We start from the raw sequence: 21,327 nt of genomic DNA on the forward strand, positions 1-21,327 counted from the left end.
AAGTAGCTCCAAGCGTCTTTCTTTTTCCTTTATTTTGACTTTCTCTCTTTGCCTCTCCTCATTTTGCCTTTTATATTCTGACTCTTGCTTATTACTTTGGTATCCTAATATTTCCTAGTATCATAAGCGTTTCATCCACTCATTTGATAGGGAGTGTGGTGTGGGTGGAGTAAGAAATTTGTCAGTGCCCGATCTACTCTCCCACAGAGTAAGACAGGAAAAAAAAATCCTCTTTTATAGAAACTCTTTCAGTGATTCTCCATCTCTCCAGGCTAAAATCAAAACAAAAAACTACCAAGCACTCTCTTTCCTCTTCTGAAGAAGAGGACGTTTGACCCTGATTCTTGAACTCACCTTTTGGAGGGTTACCTGGACAGTGGAGCATGCTGTTTCAGAGAATGAGATCTGGAACCAAACTGCTTGGCTTCTTCCTGATTGTGTGACCTTGGCAAGTTACTTAGCCTTTCTGTGCCTCATGTTCTTTCTCCATAACATAGATATAGTGTTTATTTAGTATATATTTCATAGAGGTATTGTGAGGATTAGATAAATTCAAAAATCTAAAGCACTTAGAACCTGGACCATAGTGAGTATTCAATAAATATGAGCTTTTATTATTGTTGCTATTATTTAAAACTAGGTGATCCTTATCTCTACTGTATGAATTGCACAATTTAGCTCCATATGGTTTAATATGTGGCAAAAATTTATAAACATTTCTTTTTGAAAGAAGAAAACATTAATATATTATACATAATCACATTTTTCCTCAATATTTTTATTCTTAAAAAAAACTACATACTTCTGCTTTTGTTTCTCTTAAACCAACAGCACACCAGACAGCACAAGGCCAGCCATGAGACCATGGAGCACAGAGAAACAGCCAGGATTATGGTCGACCTCTCTGACCTAGTCGCAGGTAAGACGGCAAATGACCTGGATCGAGCTGTAAAATTGGCCCCTGTTTAAAAAAAATAATAATAATGTCTCAAGAATAATGTATTAATAAGATGCTAATATAAGATTGTGGGAAAATATGCTTAAATAGTACATGGTACTTAGCAGTTTCAATAAATATTTATTGAATTAAATGATTAAATAAATAAACCAATAATAAATTCAAGATTTATATTTCTAGAGAACTACAAGAATCCAATTCTAATAATAACATACAATTGTACTTTCCAATTGTGTATAATACTGATGGGGAATTCTTCCAATTTTCCCCTTTTATTCTCAGATTTACTTTCTCCAGCAATGCAAAATTTCAGTTTCACTCTTATCTTCCATTAATTAGAACAGAAATGCTCTCAGCTTCAGACTGTGCAAAACTATTTGCTCTGACAAATGTATCCTATTTAAAATGTATCCTATTTAAATATCCTATTTAAAATAATATAATATCAAAACTTGGGCTCAGGGATTCCTACTACAGAACCAAGACAATTTTTAAAGTCCACTCAAATTTCGTTATCTGGAGAACTGGGAGTAGAGCAGTGGTAGATAGATAGAGCCACTTTGGCTATGGAAGATGGGTGAAAATGAGTAACTTTCTTTACAGAGTGCATCTTTCTAAGAATTCATCCCAAACCTCTCTGCTTTTAACAGACTGATTATTTGGGTTCTAACCCATTATTCTTTCTAAACAATGCATAAAAGAATCTAAAAAAAATACCTTGCCTATACACAGAAAAATCTGTATGCAAATTTTTATGGCACTTCTACTCATAATTACCCAAACCCAGAAACAACCCGAATGTTCTTCAACAGGGGAATGAATAAACCAACTGTGGCTTATCCAGATGCAATGAAATCCTACTCAGTCAAGAAGATAAAATTTTTAAAAAAAGAAGGAGAAAGGAGAAGGAAGAAAACCAAAACAAGACAGCCAGAAAGGGAGGAATAAACAGAGAGAAACAAACCATTAATAATGTGAAACAAATGGAATGAACATCAAGGCATTATTATGCTGAGCAAGAGAAGACCATCTCTGAAGGGTACATACTATACTTTATGATTCCATTTATATGACATTCTAGAAAAGTCAAAACTATACAGATGGAAACCAGATCAGTGGTTGCCAGAGATTAGTGGTAGTGGGAGGGGCGGATATGAGGAGAGAGGAAAGTATAAGGAAGATATTTGGGGGAAATGTCCTATATCTTGATTGTGGTGGTGATTACATGAATTTCTACATGTAATGACATACCAAAAAGAAAAACTTTACTGTATATTATTTTTTAAAAAAGAAAAATTTTAATAATCTTATACTTTGGAAGGTGATAAATATGTTCATTATCTTAATTGTAGAGATGGTTTTATGGGAATATGTATTCATCAAAACTTATCGAATGGTATGCTTTAAGTATGTGTAGTTTATCATGTCAATTATACTTCAATACAAAAATTAAAAAAAAAAAAAGCTTGCCTATGAACATGAGTCATAGCCAATGTTTTTAAAGGAGCTTATTCAAACAAATAAACCTACTCCAAACCTCTGCTTTCATCTGAATCACTCGGGCAAAAACAAAATTTTTATTTTCTCTACTCAAAGAAACACTGTTTTTCTTCACTGTACTTTTCTTAGGTTGAACCTGACAATTTGATTGAAAGTCACAGTTAGATTTTTAGTCTTTCAACTCCTGACTGACTCAGTCCCAAAGCTCTCATAACAAAATTAGCTAGAAATGGTTCTCCTGTTTGTGTATCTTAACTTGAGACAAACTTGGCTTGTTGCTTATCAATTAGTTGCTTTTTATGGCCATCTGAGTAAAATAAATGTAGCCTAGGTATGGGGAAATGGATTTTACTAGAGATTTGCAGAAGTTAAAACAAAATTTCTTATTCTTTTATCCATTCTCTGATTGCTCGGTGATTATTTACCTTGCTAAGTGGATGTTATTGTTCTCATTCTTAAGATATTTAAGAGCTAGTAAATGAGATGAGATACACATACACATGTTTGTAACACAAATCAGAATGTGACACATGCCAGCAGAATAATGCAAATTGATTGCTGTGGAAAGATGTTTGTGATAAGCTGTAATCAGAAAAAGCATACCAGAAGAGAAAGTATCTAAGTCGGGTTTTGAAGCCTGAGCAAATAAAGGCAGAAAGGAGAAAAAATCAATTGATGTTTAGGAAAATACTGGTAATTAACGCTGGAAAGCATTTGAGACAAATTTTAATGGGCATTAAATATCATTTGGAAAGCCCTTGATTATATTCTGAAGCCAATGAAGTGTTGTAGAAAGAAAAATTTTGGGGGCCTGAAGTCAGGGAGACCAGTTTATAAGCCTAGAGAAATAAGCTGAGTCTAAGGGTGGAGATCATCAGCTTTCAAATGTTTTTAGCAGCAAAACATTTTTTTAAATGCAATATTAGACATAATCTCAATATACTTACTTATTTATAAATAAAAAATATTTGCTGTACCTATGATGTGTCATGTTTTCCTATACTCTGAGAACGTAATACAGAGCTCACCAGAATTCCTGTGTCTTTTGGAACTTAGGTTCTAATGGGGCACAGAGCGCACAGACAGTAGACATACAGGCAAATTCAGAAACATTCTGATGCCAAGTAGTGGTAAGTGCCATGAAAAGGGCTAAAGTGAGGTTGGAAGATAGAGAATGACTGGAAGTGAGAGCAGGGTTGGGGATGGTATTGTAGGTTAAGTGATGCAGAAAGGCCTCTCTGAGGAGGTGACATTCAGGAAGAAACCTGAGTGAAATGGTGAGTGAGCCAGGTAAATTTCTGGAGGAAATGTATTTCAGGCATGGACATGGCGACTGCAAGGTAATTTCTCTAGATTAGATGGCAGGCAGCATTCTCGGCTCCCTCAGCCTTTTCCTGGCCCAGAAGCCCCTGAGAACCCCCTAAGAACTCCCTGGCTCCAAGAAATGGTTACAAAAACCACAGCCTAGACTAGACCCAGGTAAATGATAGCATATGTGGAAAGACTAGGTGGAAAGTCAACCTTTCTTGACAGTGTCTTAGGAAGTTCAGAAATGAATAATTGAGCTGGATTAGTCAACATATTAGAAAGACTTATGAGAATTCCATACACACTCGGTCAGAACCAATTAAACTATCAGTTCCTCAATATATTTCTAAAACAAGAATAATGATTTGCTCCTCTTTCTATCCGTTCCTTTCTCTAGGAAAGAAGAGGAAACATAATAAAAATTATTGCAAGTTTTCCACTTGATTCATAGATGAATGAAACAATAACAACATAAATCAATGCTTGTCACATCTATGACTTTGGAGCTTGTTAGAAATAAGAAATTTCATTGATTGGTCTATCAATGTGAGAATGAGGGCTGTTTTCTCAAATGTTTCTAGCACTAGAAATTGATATAATTGGAAATAAAGAGTTACTTTCTGTATATTTATGGCTAATCAACATGATGTCAAATTAAAACCACAATGAGAAATCACCTCCCACCTGTCAGAATAGCTAACATCAATAAAACAATAAATAACAAATGTTGGTGAGGATGTGGAGAAAAGAGAACTCTCATACATTGCTGATGGGATTGTAAATTAATGCAGCCACTACAGAAAACAATATAGAAATTCCTCAAAAAATTAAAATAGAGTTTTCATACAATCCAGCGATTCCACTTCTGGGTATTTATGAAGAAAACAAAAACACTAATTAGAAAAGATATAGACACCATTATTTACAAAAGCTGAGAAATAGAAGCATCCTGGATGTCCATCAATAAATGAGTAAAGTATATATACATACATATATATATACACACATATATATACATATACACATATATACATAAAGGACATATATATGTATATATATAATGGAATATTTTCAACAATAAAAAATAATGAAATATTGCCATTTGTGACAAGCTGGATGGACCTAGAGGGTATTATTCTAAGTGAAATAAGTCAGACAGAAAAATAAAAATACCATACGACTTCACTTATAGGTGAAATCTAAAAAAACAAACAAATGAACAAATAAATAAGGCAAACTAGAAACATATCCATAGATATAAAGAACAAGCTGATGGTTGCTAGAGAGGAATGGAGTCGGGGATGGGAATAAAATTTAAACAAAACAAAACATGATGTCAATAAGGGGTCACAGAAGTACAGGCTTTTTAATGCTTTCTTTTTATCCTCCATATATTCTCTTTTAATTTAAACTTTCGTAATTTTATTCTGACAGAGCATCACCTCACAGACTTGGTTTTGAAAATTATGAAGAATGATTTGTGGAAAATGATAAAAAAAAATTTTTTCGAGATAATTCCCAGTCTACTTTATAAATTATAGGTGGAACCTAAAATAAAGTAGTGCTCTAGTCAACGTGAACACCAAGTTCAGCTCAAAATCACAAGTGTTAATGAGAAGTTTTGTCTATACCATATTTTACTTCTGGTTTTACAAATTATTCCTTAAAATAACCTTGATAAAGTATTTAGTCTTAGTTAACCATTGAGGAAATTAAAGGACAAAAGTCTCTAAGACAAAATGTCCAACTCTACATGTGTTACACTTCAAAATATATCCTTGGGAATCCCATGGCCAAAGATGCGGAACATGGCTATCTATGAACCTATACTTAAATTAGGATACCTTCATAGGTATTTAAAGAATATCTGCCTTATATAATTAATAATAATATTACCTGACCTCAGATGATATTCCCTTTATAAAGAAAGATGGTCCAAAACTTGGAATTAAGAGAAAAAAAAATAATTACAGTTCTTATCAATGTCACATTGGAGCATTTTAAATAGGCCCATCCAAGGTTTATCAAATTCTCTGTAGCATACTTTTTTGACTTCATATTTAATATTAATTAAAGCTCAGGCTTGTTAATTGGTACAATATTGGTAAACTGCAAACGGTTTTTGTTCGGTAAAGATGCAAAGGATATCTGGGGACCTGTAACCTCAAAGGTTACAGTTTTATTGTCCTGTATCCAATTTAGCAAACTTATGTCAGCAGTTCCTTCCAGGCTATACGATCTGTATCCCTCAAATGTTCCTTTACCGCTTTGCCATTCTCCTGATTTCCTCATTAATGAGTTCAAGAACCTGTTGACAAGTGCTCTTTATATATTTTCATGAGAGCTACATTTTTAACTTTTTGAAAAGTGTACTATGACAGTTTGAATTTAAGTTTCATGAGGGAAGACTAATATCTAGCCTTAATTAAACATTTGTTTTTGAACTTCAGATACCTCACATCAAAACATTTGATTTTCTTTGCCATTTCCAGTGTTCTAACAGGTTTACATTCAGTAATGATTGTTCTGATGTATTTCGTAAAACTTTGCATTATCACACCTGAACATGAACTACTTTCTACAGTTGAATGTCTTATCAGATTAATTTACTTCACCAAAATTAATAATTAATTATAAATTTCTACTTTTCAGTTCAAATGTGATGTTAGTATTTTTAAAATTCTTTTAGATGGAGGTTTTTTTTTTCTTGGTAAATCACAATAATGAATGCGATATTTAAATCATTTTTTTCCCAAGGTGTTAACTGTGTTTCTATCAGAGTTCAGTCCCTTAAAAAGAGCATATCAAAATTTGTACTCTTGAGGTCTAGAAAAATAATAAAGGACAACAATAAATAACAAATTAGACATAAAAAATTGCACTCCCACCACTTCTCTGTATGAAAGAGTAGTATTTTACATAGGTTCATCTGGCTTTGAGGTTTAACTAACAAACTTATTGAATACTATGACCCTCTAATAAAGCAAAAATTGTGAAGAATATTTCAGAAGTGAGATTTTTTAATGTTTTGTCAAGAACTGGATTGTATAAAAATTTACACTCACTTTATACCTATCCGTACTTCTAAAGTACCAAGATTTTGAATGGTATACTCACCATTTATGGGATGGGGGGGCAAGTGAATGAGAAGAGTAAGAGTGAAAGAGAAAAATTTATAATATTCAATGTCCCATAACTCTCCTTTATAAATTAAAAATTTCTAATTAATACCCAACCAAATGCTATCAAATGTCATATAATTTTTAAAAAATGTAGAATAAAGTAAATTTTAACAACTACAGGAAAATGTACATTTGGATTCTTGCATTTGAATCCTGAAAAATGTACCAGGATTCTCCTGAGGCTTAATTTCTACATGTGTTCTTGCTTCTCACACCTTATTGTTATAATTAAGTGATTTTTTTCTCTAAACTATGATGACTCCTTATTTATAATAGGAGCTATTCCTATTATAAAGAAGAGCCTATTTAAAAATAATAATAAAAGAAACAGATAATAAACACGCACTGTATTGAAATTACCTGGAGGGGAAGTGACAGTAAAAATAAAGTGCCAATTCGACCCAGAAATCAAAACTGCCAAGTTGGAGAAGCTTACATAACCATCTTGAGTTTCTGCCAGAGTACACCCTACAAACAAACACAAAAACAAAAAGTAAATGTTAGTTACATACTCAAGAGCAATTTCTTCAGGTCTTCCCTGTAGAGAAGCAATTGGATAATAAAGGAAAAAACATTTTTTAATTAAAGAGGTTACTAAATCCATCAGGGTTTTCTTAAACAAGTCTTGGAACCAAATAATCTAAGATAGAATAATAATAATAACAGCTAACATATATGGAAAGCTTAACCTCACAGTGCTTTATATGCATCATTATAAATAAACTCACAAAAACCCTATAAAATATGTTATTATCTATATTATTTAGAGATCAGGAATTAGGCTCATAAAAGATTAAATCACTCAGTGCTGGAGTTATAGCCCTAATCTGCCTAATTTCAAAGTTAGCATTCTTAACCATTACTATATATTGACTTTTTTATTACTGAATGTCTCTCAAGAAAGAAAGACTATTATCTTTCCAGGTGGTCTGTTTCTATTCAAAGGATCTACAGTTTATGTGATAGCAGAGTCGGCCAATGGATCAAGACTTCAGCAATGCATGAAATCATGACTGATAAAGGCTACCGTGAATGAGTAACTTGAATTGCCTGGGCTATGGTTTCCCTGAATAAAATGCAAAAAAAAAAAAAAAAAAGAAGGTTTACATCTTCTAAAAATAGGCCATCCATTTATAAAGTGAAAGAAGACAACTCAGTATCACATTCACAATTCTATTAATTAGTCTTCTGACTCCACTATCCTCAAATTACTTTGCTAATTAACAGCTGCTATGTTTCACTCTAGAAATGTCACTGTGATTGGTATGATGGACAATGAGTTAGGAGAGTGTTCTTAAAATTTATAAACTAGTTGGAGATCTTTAAGGCTGAAAGGTATCATAAAGATATAACATGCTTAGTGTTACATTTTTCAATTCAATTGCTCAATCTTTTTTGTGAAAACATTGTCTTTCCTCATCAATTTTGCAGAGCTAACTAAAACTTCGTTCTTCGAAAACATCTTTTTCTTCATTTCAGCAGAGTCCCAAAATAAATAAAATGCCCAGAAAAATGGAAATAAATAAGTCAAGACTGAAATAAATGATAGGCGCCCATGATAAATGCAGTTTATACTCTTTAAAACCTATATGCATCAAAATTATGGTCAATAAACTCTTGCAAACAATGAACTGCAGAGTACAGATGTTCAACACGAAATCGTTTGCTGCAGTTTTTCCTTTGACAAACGTCCTTATTGTTCTCATCTTTGGAGGAATACAAAACAGCATTTAATCGAAATGTGTCCATGGAGCACAGTGAGTCTGCCTCGTAGAACAGCCGCCAAACTGCCTAATGGAAAGTGCTTTAGCTCCAAATGGGTTTGCTTTTGTGTTAAATACCAGCTTGCCTCAGAGATCTCTACAAAGATTCCCATATATATCTATGATATTCTCAGATTTGAAGCATATGCACCCGAAAGCTGAGGCAGTTGCTGCCAAGTACAGTATATTACTCCAGGGTTCATCATATCTCTGGAATGGTAATTGTAAAATGTACAAATGCCATTGACAGGCTCCCCGATCAAGCTGGTATAAACAATGTACTGGCTGAGAGAACTTGGGATGAGATGGGAGTGTTGGGCTTGTGCAAGACTGAAATGGATTATATGACTTATCAAGGAATGCTACCTGAATATGTTTCTGCTGGGCATATGGTTGTTAAAATAACTTGCAGCCCAAATTCTCTGCCATAGCTATGCCACTCACCTCTAGCTATATATACTAGAAAACTGTTACATCCATAATTTGGAGATTTTATTTAAAAAAAAAAATTAAGAACTTTTTTTTTCTACAACTAAGATCTATGATTAAGTATTAAAGGATTTGAAGGGTCCTTAAATAATTGTGTTTGTGTGTACAAATCCACTTTTTCATTAACAGTTTGAAACCTATTTTTTTTTTTTTACTGAGGAAGATCTACTGAGACAAAAGAACATGAAGTTAAATTGCAGAATAAAAGATTTAGACTAGACACATAGCTATGGTTTTGTTGTTGTTATTTTGTTTTTCTCCAGGAAATACTTAGAATAAGTTATGTAATCCATCACAAATGTTTTTGGTTTTATTCTTTCTGAAGTCAAGAAGTATTTCATGATGGTTTTAAAAGAAACTTCCAATCATATGAAATAGGATGTTTTGGTGATATGAGCATTCTTAAAATAGAAAACTACATAAGAATTTTTTCCCTACTTCATAACACACTCGAAAAAATATATGCATAGAAGATAACCTCAGCCTGTTCTTCATACTTTCCCACTGAAGCTCTCAAGAAGGAAAATGATGACAATACTGATCCAGGTGAGTCAGCTCGCTTAGCTTGAATTGGTGTTAATAGAATAATATAGCAAACAGTTTCATTCTTCACAGTATGATTCTAAGTGAGTCAGTGATAATATCCTTAGGATAACTGAAAGAGAAATAATGAAGGATTTGGGGGGAGTGCTAAGTATCAGGAGTAGGGCAAAGTAAAGTGTGGAGTCTGAGTGAGTCAAGGTACAGGAGTAAGGTATGGAGTATGAATTAGACACGGAGGATGAGTAAGGTACTGTGTATGGGTAATGTATGAAGTACAGTGAGATATGGAATATGACTATGGAGCGAAGCTTTGGAGGATGAATAAGGTATGAAGTATGAGTAAGGCAAAAAAAATGGGTAACTGAACTGTACATGTGAAAATGGTTAAGAAAGTTTCATGTTCTGTGTATATTACCACAATATTTAAAAAAATAAGAATTTGGGTAAAGTATGAAGTATAAATAAGGTACTGGATATGAGTAAGTTCCAAAACATATAAAGAACTCTTCCTGTACCTTAATGGCAAAAAAATAAAAATAATAATAAAAAAACCCAATTAAAAAATAGGCTAAAGATTTAAATAGACATTTCTCCAAAGAAGATCTATGAATGGACAACAGGTGTATGAAAAGATGCTCAACCTCACTAATCATTAGGAAAATGTAAGTCAAAACCACAATGAGATATTATCTCACACCTATTAGGATGGCTATTATCAAAAAACCAAAAGACAAGTGTTGGTGAGAATGTGGAGAAATTGGAACTCTTATATTCTGTTGGTGGGAATGCAAAATGGTGCAGCTGCTATGGAAAACACTGTGGAGGTTCACCACAAAATTAAAAATAGAAATAACATATGGTCCAGCAAGCCCACTTCTGGTTATTTATCCAAAAGAATTGAAATCAGGATCTCAAAGAGATAGCCGTATCTCATGTTCACTGCAATGCTAGTCACACTGGCCAAGATATGGAAATGATCTAAATGTTTTTTGGCAGATAAATGGATAAAGAAAATGTGATATACACATACAATGGAATATTATTCAGCCTTTTATAAAAGGAAATTCTGAAAAATGTGACATCTTGGATAAGCCTTGAGGACATTATGCCAAGGAAATAAATCACAGAAGGACAAACATCTTATAATTCTATTTATATCAAATATCTAAAATAATCAAACTCATAGAAACAAAGAACAGAATAATGTTTTGTTTTGTTTTGTTTTGTTTTATTTTCATGTGCACAAGCACCAGAGAAACTAAATAAAGCCAGCAGTGGTACTGGGACTGCACAGGAAGGTAACAGAGGACAAAGAAAGGTGAAGAAGGAAAACTCAATTTGAGTTTGGGCCAGGTTCTTTATACTTGCCATCATATTTGCTCTGGGCCAGGTTCTTTACACTTGCCATCACATTTGTTCTTCCTATCATTGAGGGCAAGTGTTTCTCCATAGAAACCACACTGTACTTGTGACTTTCTCCCTGGGCCAGTTCATGATGTTGTACTAAAGAATCATTTGTCTTAGGGAAACATGTTGTTCTCTTCACTCCATATTGAGGATATGGATATGACGAAAATGCTTCTTCATCATGCAAGGGAAAGGAGAGGAAGAGGTGGTGGTTCTTTAAGTATTTACTGCCAGCCTAAACTTTCTTTTCACAGACACTGGCATTGTAGAATGGAGATGAAGGATAATTCTTCCAAATTACTGAAGACGCTGAGTATTACCGTCCTTGTGCCTATGAATTTCTAATAGTTGCAAACATTTTCTGTGCAGATGCAGAAGTAACAGGTCTCTGAATGTCACTGATACCTACCTTTTAGCACTGAATCTGATGTCCCTTCCAAGGAAACAGAAATGGCCCATGGCTCTGAGGGGGGCCCCAAGGACTCAATTCTCCGATTCTGAAAATAGAAAAAAAAAACTTAAAAAGGAAAAGTTGGATTCAGAAGAGAATGTTGTGAAGTTATCCAAAAAAAAGAGAGAGAGAAAGAATTCAGGAAGATATTTTATAAAGCACAAATTTAACAGAAATAAGCAAAGGAAGGAAAATGATAAATAGATATTTTCTTTCTCGTGTTAAGAATATATCAAAATTAGCTTACTGAGAGAAGAGAAGGGGCATAATTAAAGAAAAGTTGGGGTAGAACTGTGAATAGAAGAAAAGAAAGCTACATTTTTAGAAGAAGAGAATAGCATTATGTGCCGAAAGTTACTAAGGAAGGAAAAAGATTAAGAGAAGCGGGAGAGAATTGGGTGAGTGCCAGACTACCTCAAAACTGACAAGTTTCCAAGTGTGTGTACCTTGGTCCCATGGCCTTCACCTCTCTGCAAACATGTCATGGAATACATTTTTAAAATGAAGAGTGGAAAGCTGATTTAACTATCCTAGTTCACTGTTTTTCCCCATGACTTTAGTAAATATAAAAAGATAAAATAGAATCAGAGGCCATGAACACTGACATTAGAATTAAGCACTGAACCCTCCTGTTGATGATTTATTTAACCACATATAAGAGAAACTATTTAAAATAACGTAAAATTATAATGCAGATGTGATGGCACACATTCCTCCATTGGCATAGGAAATTACTTATTAGATATATTTTGAGATTTTAATATTACTATTTTGAGAAGGCTAGATTTCTGAGATGTGAGAGATCGACTTCAAAAATTTGCTTGGGGAGGAAAAGTATAAGCATTATATTTTTACCCTTAATCAAATTATGGGCATTCACACAAAGTGGAAGGCAGGCAGGCTGTGAAATGGAAGGGAGATGACAAAAGCAGTTAGAAGTTCTAAGTGTAGCAAATGTCACACAGTGGGCACTCTGCAACTGTGTATCATGATGAAGGAATCTAAAACATGTGCTGAGTACAGGCTACCCAGCTCCAAAGAAAGAGTACACCTGTCCCTCGATTTACATGGTATTTTTTTACGTGTTTTTTTATATGCAGTAAATAATCTCCCTCTTTTACATGGACTTTTCATATGTGGTTTCCATTTACGTGGTCTCATTTTATGCAGTTCTTTCTTTTTTATTTCCATTATCGGCGATTACTCTTTCTAAAAATCAATAGCTTAACTCAGCAATGCACAAAGAACTAATACTTACTAACACACAATTAATGATCTTCCTGTTCATTGGATGGCAAATAAAAAAGCAGGGATGGCTAGTGATGCTTTTCGGACTGCTTTTACAAATGTTTTGCTGTAGGAGCTGAAAATTATGTGAAGAAAAAATGTCTTCCTTTTAAAATACTTTTACTTTTTGATAATGCACCTGGTCATCCACACAATTTAGAACATCCAAATATAAAAGTTGTATATTTGCAACCAAATACAACTTCCTTGATCCAACCTTTAGATCAAGGCATTATTTCCATCTTTAAGATTAATTATATTAAATGGAGTTTTAAAGATATTTTTAATAAACTTGAAGATAATGAATCACAGTTACAGAAGTCTGGAATAAACACACAATTTTAAGTTGTATCAAGAATATTTCTTTGAATGATATAAAGCCATCAACTTTAAATGCTTACTGGAAAGCAATACAGCCAGAAGTGGTTGTACCAGGGAATATGGTTCCAATGACTGAAGAAGGCTTAACTGGAATTATTAATTTATTAAATAAATTTCAAGAAGTAAGTTCCAACAATTTGAATGTAGATTATATTAACGAATTACTAGTTGATCAGGAATTAATGAATAACGAATTAATTCACTTAATATCTGAAGCCCATCTTGCCAATGAATATGGCAGAGACCTTGTACCAGCTTCATTCGCTGCTGAAAATATTTACAAAGCACTTCAACTGGCCACAAAACTGGAAACTGCAATTCTAGATATTCATCCAAAGATCTAATGAGCCTTAAAATTTTGAAAAGATTTTTTAAAATGTTGCAGTGAATATTGAAGAATTTATGAAAACTTAGCAAAAGATGGGATTGGAAAAAGATCATCCCAAAACATAAACATAAATAATGAAACCAAAGCAGCACTTCCAAATATTTTGAGCGATGAAGATATTTTGAGCAGCTTTGTGCCAATTAAAAATAGAAGGTTGGTTGCTTTACAGTCCAGACACAGGCAACGAATATTTATTTCAGTTTTTCTAAATTTTCATTAGCATTTTTTGTGAAAATATGTGAAATAAATATTTTTATGACTTATATTGGCCTATTTCTTTAGTATTTTTTTCCAAACTTTTTACATTGTTTTTTTTTGTTTAAAAAAAAAAAAAAAAAAAAAGGCGCATGGAATGGATAATCCACATAAATCGAGAGATGGGTGTAGAACCTGTGAACAAGTTACCTTCTTATCTAGAAAGATGAGTTGTGGTTGTACTGGAAGTACTTTTCCCACTTCTCCATTTGAAGGCTGGACTAAGACTGAAAGAGCATAGGGCCGAATATATATCAAGTTCTCAACTTTAAAATTGCTTGTATTTCTGGCACATGTAAGAAAAAAAAATAGAATACATCCATAAAATTACAAATATCAGTGCAGAAGCTATATTCCATAATACATTATCAGAGAAAATATTTGCATTTGTCTTTGCATCTAGAAACTTAGTAATACACTTTATAGTGAACATTATCTTATAACTAAAGAATAATTATGTATTTATTTTATATGTTTGATTAGCCATAATAAAGGATGGCCTGGATGTTGGGAGGATGAGTGGAGAAGCACAAATTATAAACTTAGATTTTTATCACAGTTTATTAATATCAGCCCTATAAAAGCCTCAGTGAGAGAACTTATCAGACTAAAATACTTAGAAGGTAGGGGTATGTTCAGTAGTAAGCTAGTAAGCTTTTCCCCAAAAGACTCTAATTTGTAGTGTTTTCTAATTTCCATGGTATTAATACTCTCACTATGGCTGATTCTGGTACCATACGATATCGCTGAGAAATGGCAAGCTCCAGCACGCCGATGTTTGATATGAAACAATTCATGGAGTTCTTACAACCATCCCTTTGTATTTATACTCTCCACCATGTGTTTGCACAAAATAGGTTTAATGACTTGGAATTAATTGATTAATTTCTTTTAATTGAATGAAGCCTTTAGAGAGGATAATACTTATAATTAATATATGCTGAGTACTTACTGTGTACCAGGTACTATTCTAAAATCCCATCGCTTCTTTAAAATGACACTATGAGATAGGTACTTTTATTTATACATGAAGAACATTTGGTCCAAAAAGGCTAAAGTAACTTGCCAAAGGTCTTACAAAGAATAAGTGTATGACCAAGATTCAGAACAATTAACCGTTGAGCTACATTGTGTTTCACCTTTCAAGTATGTTAATTGCTGATGTGACTTAGCAATAAAATGGAATAACGAAAATAAGTTATATAATTCATGATACCATAAAACATCTTTTTTCCTCAGAGCTTTGGTATTTTTAATGATCAAGATAGTTTTATTAAAAGAACATTATAGATTATATATCTATTGCCCCATTAAGCCTATTATGTATTATACATCACAGGCATGCAATAGATTTTTAGCCATTAAATAGAGATATATAGATATCATTTACCACATATATTACCTTAATATAGGACACCCCATGGTGACTTATCCTCAAAACAACCCAGATCAGGTCTAACAAGAAAGGATTTGATTTTTTTTTTTTTAAGTAGCCTATTCTGCCCTCAATTAAAATCTTGTAAGTCAACTACTTTGTTCCCCTTTTTTTTCTTTTGTGAGGAGAAAAAGATGAAATATTTATTTAGCATGGAAGGTGTATGTCAGGTAAAGTTGGCAATTAGTCCTAAAAAGAGAAAATAGTGGAAGAACAAATAAAATGGATCATGAACTATGAAATTTCTGCAGGATGCATATTCCTTCTCCCCTGAGAATCCTGGGACATGAGAGGCAGAGTGGGAATACATGATCCTAAGAATCCCCTTTGGTCATCTACCAGCTAAGGCCCTGACCTCTGCAACAATCATTCAGTGGGAATTCAACATACACTCACCTAATCATCACTTATTAGTTTGCTTAGTCTAAATGGGTAAGGCTCCTTTTTAATTGTTTTTAAGAGAATAATTTAAAAACAGATTTTTAAGTTCTGTGTTATTCATTCTTCTTTTCTATGGGTTCAAGGTTTTTGGAAAATTCTAACATTGTTAGCAGATTCTACTTCTCCCCAAACCTATTTTTTAAATGCTTTCTGATGTGGGACAGGATCCAGGCTAGCTGTGTGGGTTAAAGAAACTGAGAAACTCCAACAAAGATTCTGACATAAGTGCACTGATGTCGAGAGACGAAGGAATGGGAACCAACTGCCTGAACACCCGCTGAAAGGCCTATCCCTGACACACTTTAAAGTTTATTGTGAGCAAACATCTCTTATTAAATGTAAACAGCATCTCACTGGAGGTCAGAGACTTGCTGCTACAGCATATCCCAAGGTAATACCACTTTAAGCTCCACATAAACTCTTAAGCAGTTTCTATCCTAAAACCTGACCGTAGGTGGTACAGTTTTTTACGATATGTTATAATAGTGCAATAAATCTGTTAGCTTAAAATCGAATCTCCGTGGCCTTTTAGAGAAATCATCATTAAATGCAGGGTCCTGTTAATGATGCCATCGAAGTGAAATTGTTTAATCTGCTAAGGGGGTGAAAGGTCACCAAATGAATTTTTTATAATACATCAACTTGACACGCAATAGGGAAAACTGTAATAGATAAAAGCAAAGGAAAAGGGCACTGTCTTCTTCTGATAGGTCAATAGCAGCCAAGAGAGTCACTCATCCACTTTCCTTTCACGATGGGGCTCCTTTTGCATTTAATATGGACACCCAATTAATACCTCAGCACCACAGACAACCTCATTTTAGGTGACTTATAGCAATTTCTCCCCCTTCCCTGAAATGAAAGTGATCACAATACATCATAGCATTGTGTGAATTAACGTTAATTGATTCAAGTTACCAAGCAATGATGGGCCACTTATATAATCTAGGCGTTATTGGGTGCTAGAAGGGATGGAAGGAAGATTAGATTCCAGTGTCCGTTGCTGTGACGACGGGAGTCACCTGACACCTTGTTAGACAGTTGTAAGGTTCTATTGCTGGCCCCAGTGGGGTCGTCAGTAAACTGGAGTGATGTCCAAACATCATTATACCCTGCTCCGATATTAAAGCAAAGGGATTAGCAACTTATTGCAAGCAACCTGGATTTGTCATTGTGCTGTCGTTATCCAATTTCCAAGGCTAATGTGACTGTAGCCTGCAGGCAGAAAGACCTACAGCCAAACTTTAAAAAATGGGGGAGGAAAGTTCCCTCCAACACTCTCAGTTTTAACCACTATTTAACAGCTTCCAATACCTAGCCAGGAATGTGAAAGAATTTTTTACCCCTTCAATGCTTAAGTGCCAACTAAAAGATCGAAGAGAATACAGAAATTTCCCAGTTCAAAGATCACCACTTTTCATTCCAACTCTCTCTTTTCAATCTGCCAGATCCAAACTGCTTACCCTGTGGATAAAGGCATTATTTCTATTTGCACGCCAAACCCAGCAAACAAATAAATCTGATTGGTGAATGCTGGCTTTGGGTAAGACCTATGGTAGCGGGGTGAGAGGGTGGGAGGCTAGAGATACTTTCTCTTTAACCTTTGCCTCTTCAAAGTTACCAAGTGAAGTTCCTGTAAAAGAGCCCCATGCTTTACTTAAATGTTTCAGGGTGTCCTGAGCATTTTTAACCATTCTTATTTCAAATAGGCTAGATAGGGAAGAATCTGCATTGCGGGGGGGAAAAGTGGGGAGTGGGGGCGGGATATTGAATTCCAAAGGAGTTTGCAAGATTCTGTACCCTAGAAGAAGAAAGTGAGATCTCTAGTCAATTCAGTTTAACAAACATATGTTAACCCTTCTACATCGTTCTAGGCACTGTGAGATATGCAAGGATAAACACCATGACCCCTGTACTTCAGAAATGTTCTTCTATATAGTTTGTAAGGCATAAATGACTTCACTTCTATGTTCCAAGACCGCCAGTGGATGCCTGAAACCAAGATAATACCGAACTCCATAAATACTATGTTGCTTCTTATACAGACATACATTTTCACTTTATAAAAACATTTTACGGCTTCTCTTTGCCATATTCAAATTGGAACCATCGGTACTCTTGCATTTTGGAGCATTATTAGGTAAAGTATGGGTTACTTGCATATAAGCACTGCAATATTGAGACAGTCGATCTGATAACCTAGATGGCTACTAGATGACTAATGAATGAGTAATGTATACAGCATGGATACACTGGACAAAGTGATGATTCACGTCCTGGGAGAGATGAAGTGGGACAGTGAGAGATTTTATCATACTATGCAGAATGGCATGCAATTTAAAACTTATGAAATTGTTTATTTCTGGAATTTTCCATTAAATATTTTTAGACCATGGTCAACAGTGGGTAATTGAAATCTCAGAAACTGAATAAGAGGGGACTATTGTATTTCATAGTCCTACATTCTCTATCAAACCTAGCCAATTACCCTTAGCTGCTGTGAACTCCTAAGAGAGAAGTGTCTTATGATCTGTTTCTTTCTTGCACTACAGCATAGTGGTTCCAAACCTGATACATTGTTAAGTACTCAATATATGTTACTAGTGTAACACTATAACAAATCAGTACCCACTATGCACCTCTTCTGCTGCTAGGTCACTAAATACTTCTAGAAAGCTACAACCTATCTTGGCCTGCCAACTTTAGGTTCTAGTATACTCCTCAATAGCTTACTGTTCTGTTCTAATACTTATTATTAAACCCTTAAGATTCTTTGGAATTATTGATTTCAAATTGAGAGTCAAGTAACCCTAGGTACAGGTTGGAGTGTGCCAGGAGCATATAAATACAGTAAACATGGCACATCTTCCAAAAAGGTCAGTTTAGAGTTAAAGCCTAAGTATTTTAGTTGGTAAATCACTTAAAATATATTTTATAATAAATCTATCGTGAATCTGAAATAATAGCAACCCTGAATATATTTTTTAGATCATACACAAAATATTCAAAATTTCCTGTTTGTGTTGGAGTGCTATGGCAGTCAAAAAAGGAGAAATCACTCAAGATTTCTCTAATGAAAGAGATTTAAATCAGGATTGGTTACACAGGAATATTGGAATAGCAGAGAAACCAAGGAGGTTACATTTCAATATTTGCAAATAATATTTAATGATCATTTATTTTACATGGCGCTGTGCTTAGGTACTCCTGGGAACATAATAGGAAGTTGAAGCCTTGACCACCTACTAAATAGTATAAAGATAAAAATATATTCGTTAATTTTAAAAAATCTAAATTAATGGTTAAGCGGGTTCATATGGAATTAAAGATATTTTGTAATATATATAGAATAATGAGATTTAATACAACACTCTTATTAAATAGTTGCATGAATGTTTGTTTTGCCTATCCATTAATTTTAAAATCTGTAAATTTTCATATGAGCCATGTAATTTTTGGACATAATAGTTGTTCAATTAATGTTTGGGAAATATAAAACTTTGAAATGTAAGCTTTCATAAGTATTCTATTTACTTACAACTTTACCATCTGTACAAATATATATAAATTACTTAATTTTAAGGCAGTATGGTTCAGTTTTGAAATTAGAACTACATATGTGTGTAAGTGAGAAACTGCTGGATGCAGATATGTCAACAACAGCAATGGATTACAATTAGCATCCTGTTTATAAGGAAAATAGCAGAAAAAAATATGAACTGTGAAGAAGAATCAAAGATTTAGTGGTCTGGGGCCATTTATTTTAAGGGCATTGCTGCAGAAACAAAGCTGTGAAACAAATGATAGTTTTAATGATAGCCATGAATCATCAATAAAAATGTGAATGCTGTACATTATTTCCCATTTAATAAGGCTGAATAACATGGTTTTGTTTTAAGTTTAAGAGATAAAAGCTTTTAAAAAATAGTTATAAAAGGACCAATTTTTAATTAAATGGAAAGTTTGCCTATGCAGAGCATCTCATTTTCCCACAAAGCCACATATGTGAAATGCCATTATGACAATTTTGCCATCCACTTAACTCGACAAAATAGTGAATTTGTATTGTAGCGAAAAGAAGAAATGGTACAGAAATATTCTTTAACAACAAAGCTGTGGTTTTGCCATGAGAGAAAAAAGAGATAAGCTGGTAGTATAGAAATCTCTTCCAGGATGAGTATTCTGCCAGTCTTGGGAAGAATATTCTCCCTTGTTGACAGTGTCCTTGCTACTCCAAACAGCTATTTCCTAGAAAGTAGGTGCCTGGGGGTCATGGAGAGGTTACACGAGAGAAGATTCTAAGTGAGACTGAGTGACAGTGGACTCCTCTCACCAGTTGTCTCTCACAATTTTCTTCTCTGTTCTAAGTCAGCTTGATAGGGTGCTCCTTACACAGAATAAGGAGCTCCTTACACTTAAAAGACTACTCATGTGACGGTACAAAAACACACAGATATACACTCCCACAGTGTCATGCTCACCCTCACTATAACCATTTCCAGGGCCCAAAGATCATGTTGATGTCATAGACACAGAGCTTTTTGTGAGATAGCATATTAGTTTTTATTGCTGCATAACAAATTACCACAAACTTAGTGGCTTAAAATAACACAAATTTATTGTCTTCAGGTTGTGGATCAAGAGTCCAGACAGGCTTCGCTGAGTTCAGTGCTTAGTTGAAGGCTCTTGGGAAAAAGCCACCCTAAATCCATTCAGATCGTTGGTAGAGTTTAGTTCCTTCTAGCTGTAGAATTAAGGTCCAGTTTTCTTGCTGGCTGTCAGGCGATGTCCACTCCCTATTCATAGAGTCCACCTACTTTTTATCTTATGTGGTCCCTTCCATCTTAAAAGCAGTGACACTTCAAGTCCTTCTTACACTTTGAATGTCTCTACTTTCCCTTTCTGCCTTTTTCTTTAGCTGCAGTAGGAGAAAGCTCTCCTCTTTTCAGGGCTTGTGTGTTCTTAATTAGGCCCACTTTGAGAATTCTGGATATATTATTATCTTAACGTCAACTGTGCCATGTAACATTGAGTATGCATAAAAGAGCTATCTAATCATATTCATAGGTTCCTGGGATTAGGACAACATATCTCTGGGAGGTCATTTTAGAAATTCTGCCAACCACAAATAGCTTTGGCATTTCAATAGCTGAACTTTCATAAAAATATAGATATATTTGATTTTACTATATGACAAAGAATATTATTATTATTTTAATGACGTGGGAGAAAAGGAGGGAGAAGAAGAAAAAGGAGAGAAAGAAACTCAAGAGAGCAAAAATAAAGGTTCTACTAAAAGAGGGGAAACAATATAAAATATGTACTGCTAGGATTTCAGACAAAAGACAGAATACACAAATAAGACTTCTATGGGGAACCCCCTGTTTAAAAGGGCATATTGAATATATGTTTGTCTCTGTTCCCTCTACTACATGTAATTACTTAAAAGAATAAAAGAGAATACAAATAGTGTAAATCAACAATGTAAAGGAGGCAAGAGAGGAAAAACAACTGACAACAAAGGTCAACAAAGTTTTGG

At 34.1% G+C, this 21,327-nt stretch overlaps 1 protein-coding gene across 1 annotated transcript in view; it reads right to left on the minus strand.

Moving 5' to 3' along the window:
• LOC105288587 (fibrocystin-like) overlaps positions 1-21,327 on the minus strand; it is a 301,050-nt gene that overhangs the window by 16,373 nt on the left and 263,350 nt on the right. Inside the window, exons 27-30 of the mRNA XM_023527696.1 lie at positions 14,063-14,198; positions 11,560-11,647; positions 7,309-7,416; positions 803-961 (exon numbers count right to left, since the gene is read on the minus strand). Of these exons, the coding sequence (XP_023383464.1) occupies positions 803-961; positions 7,309-7,416; positions 11,560-11,647; positions 14,063-14,198 (491 nt within the window). The remainder of the gene's footprint in view (positions 1-802; positions 962-7,308; positions 7,417-11,559; positions 11,648-14,062; positions 14,199-21,327) is intronic.

This window comes from Pteropus vampyrus, unplaced genomic scaffold (assembly GCF_000151845.1).
Source record: "Pteropus vampyrus isolate Shadow unplaced genomic scaffold, Pvam_2.0 Scaffold18, whole genome shotgun sequence".
Classification (NCBI taxonomy): Eukaryota; Metazoa; Chordata; class Mammalia; order Chiroptera; family Pteropodidae; genus Pteropus; species Pteropus vampyrus.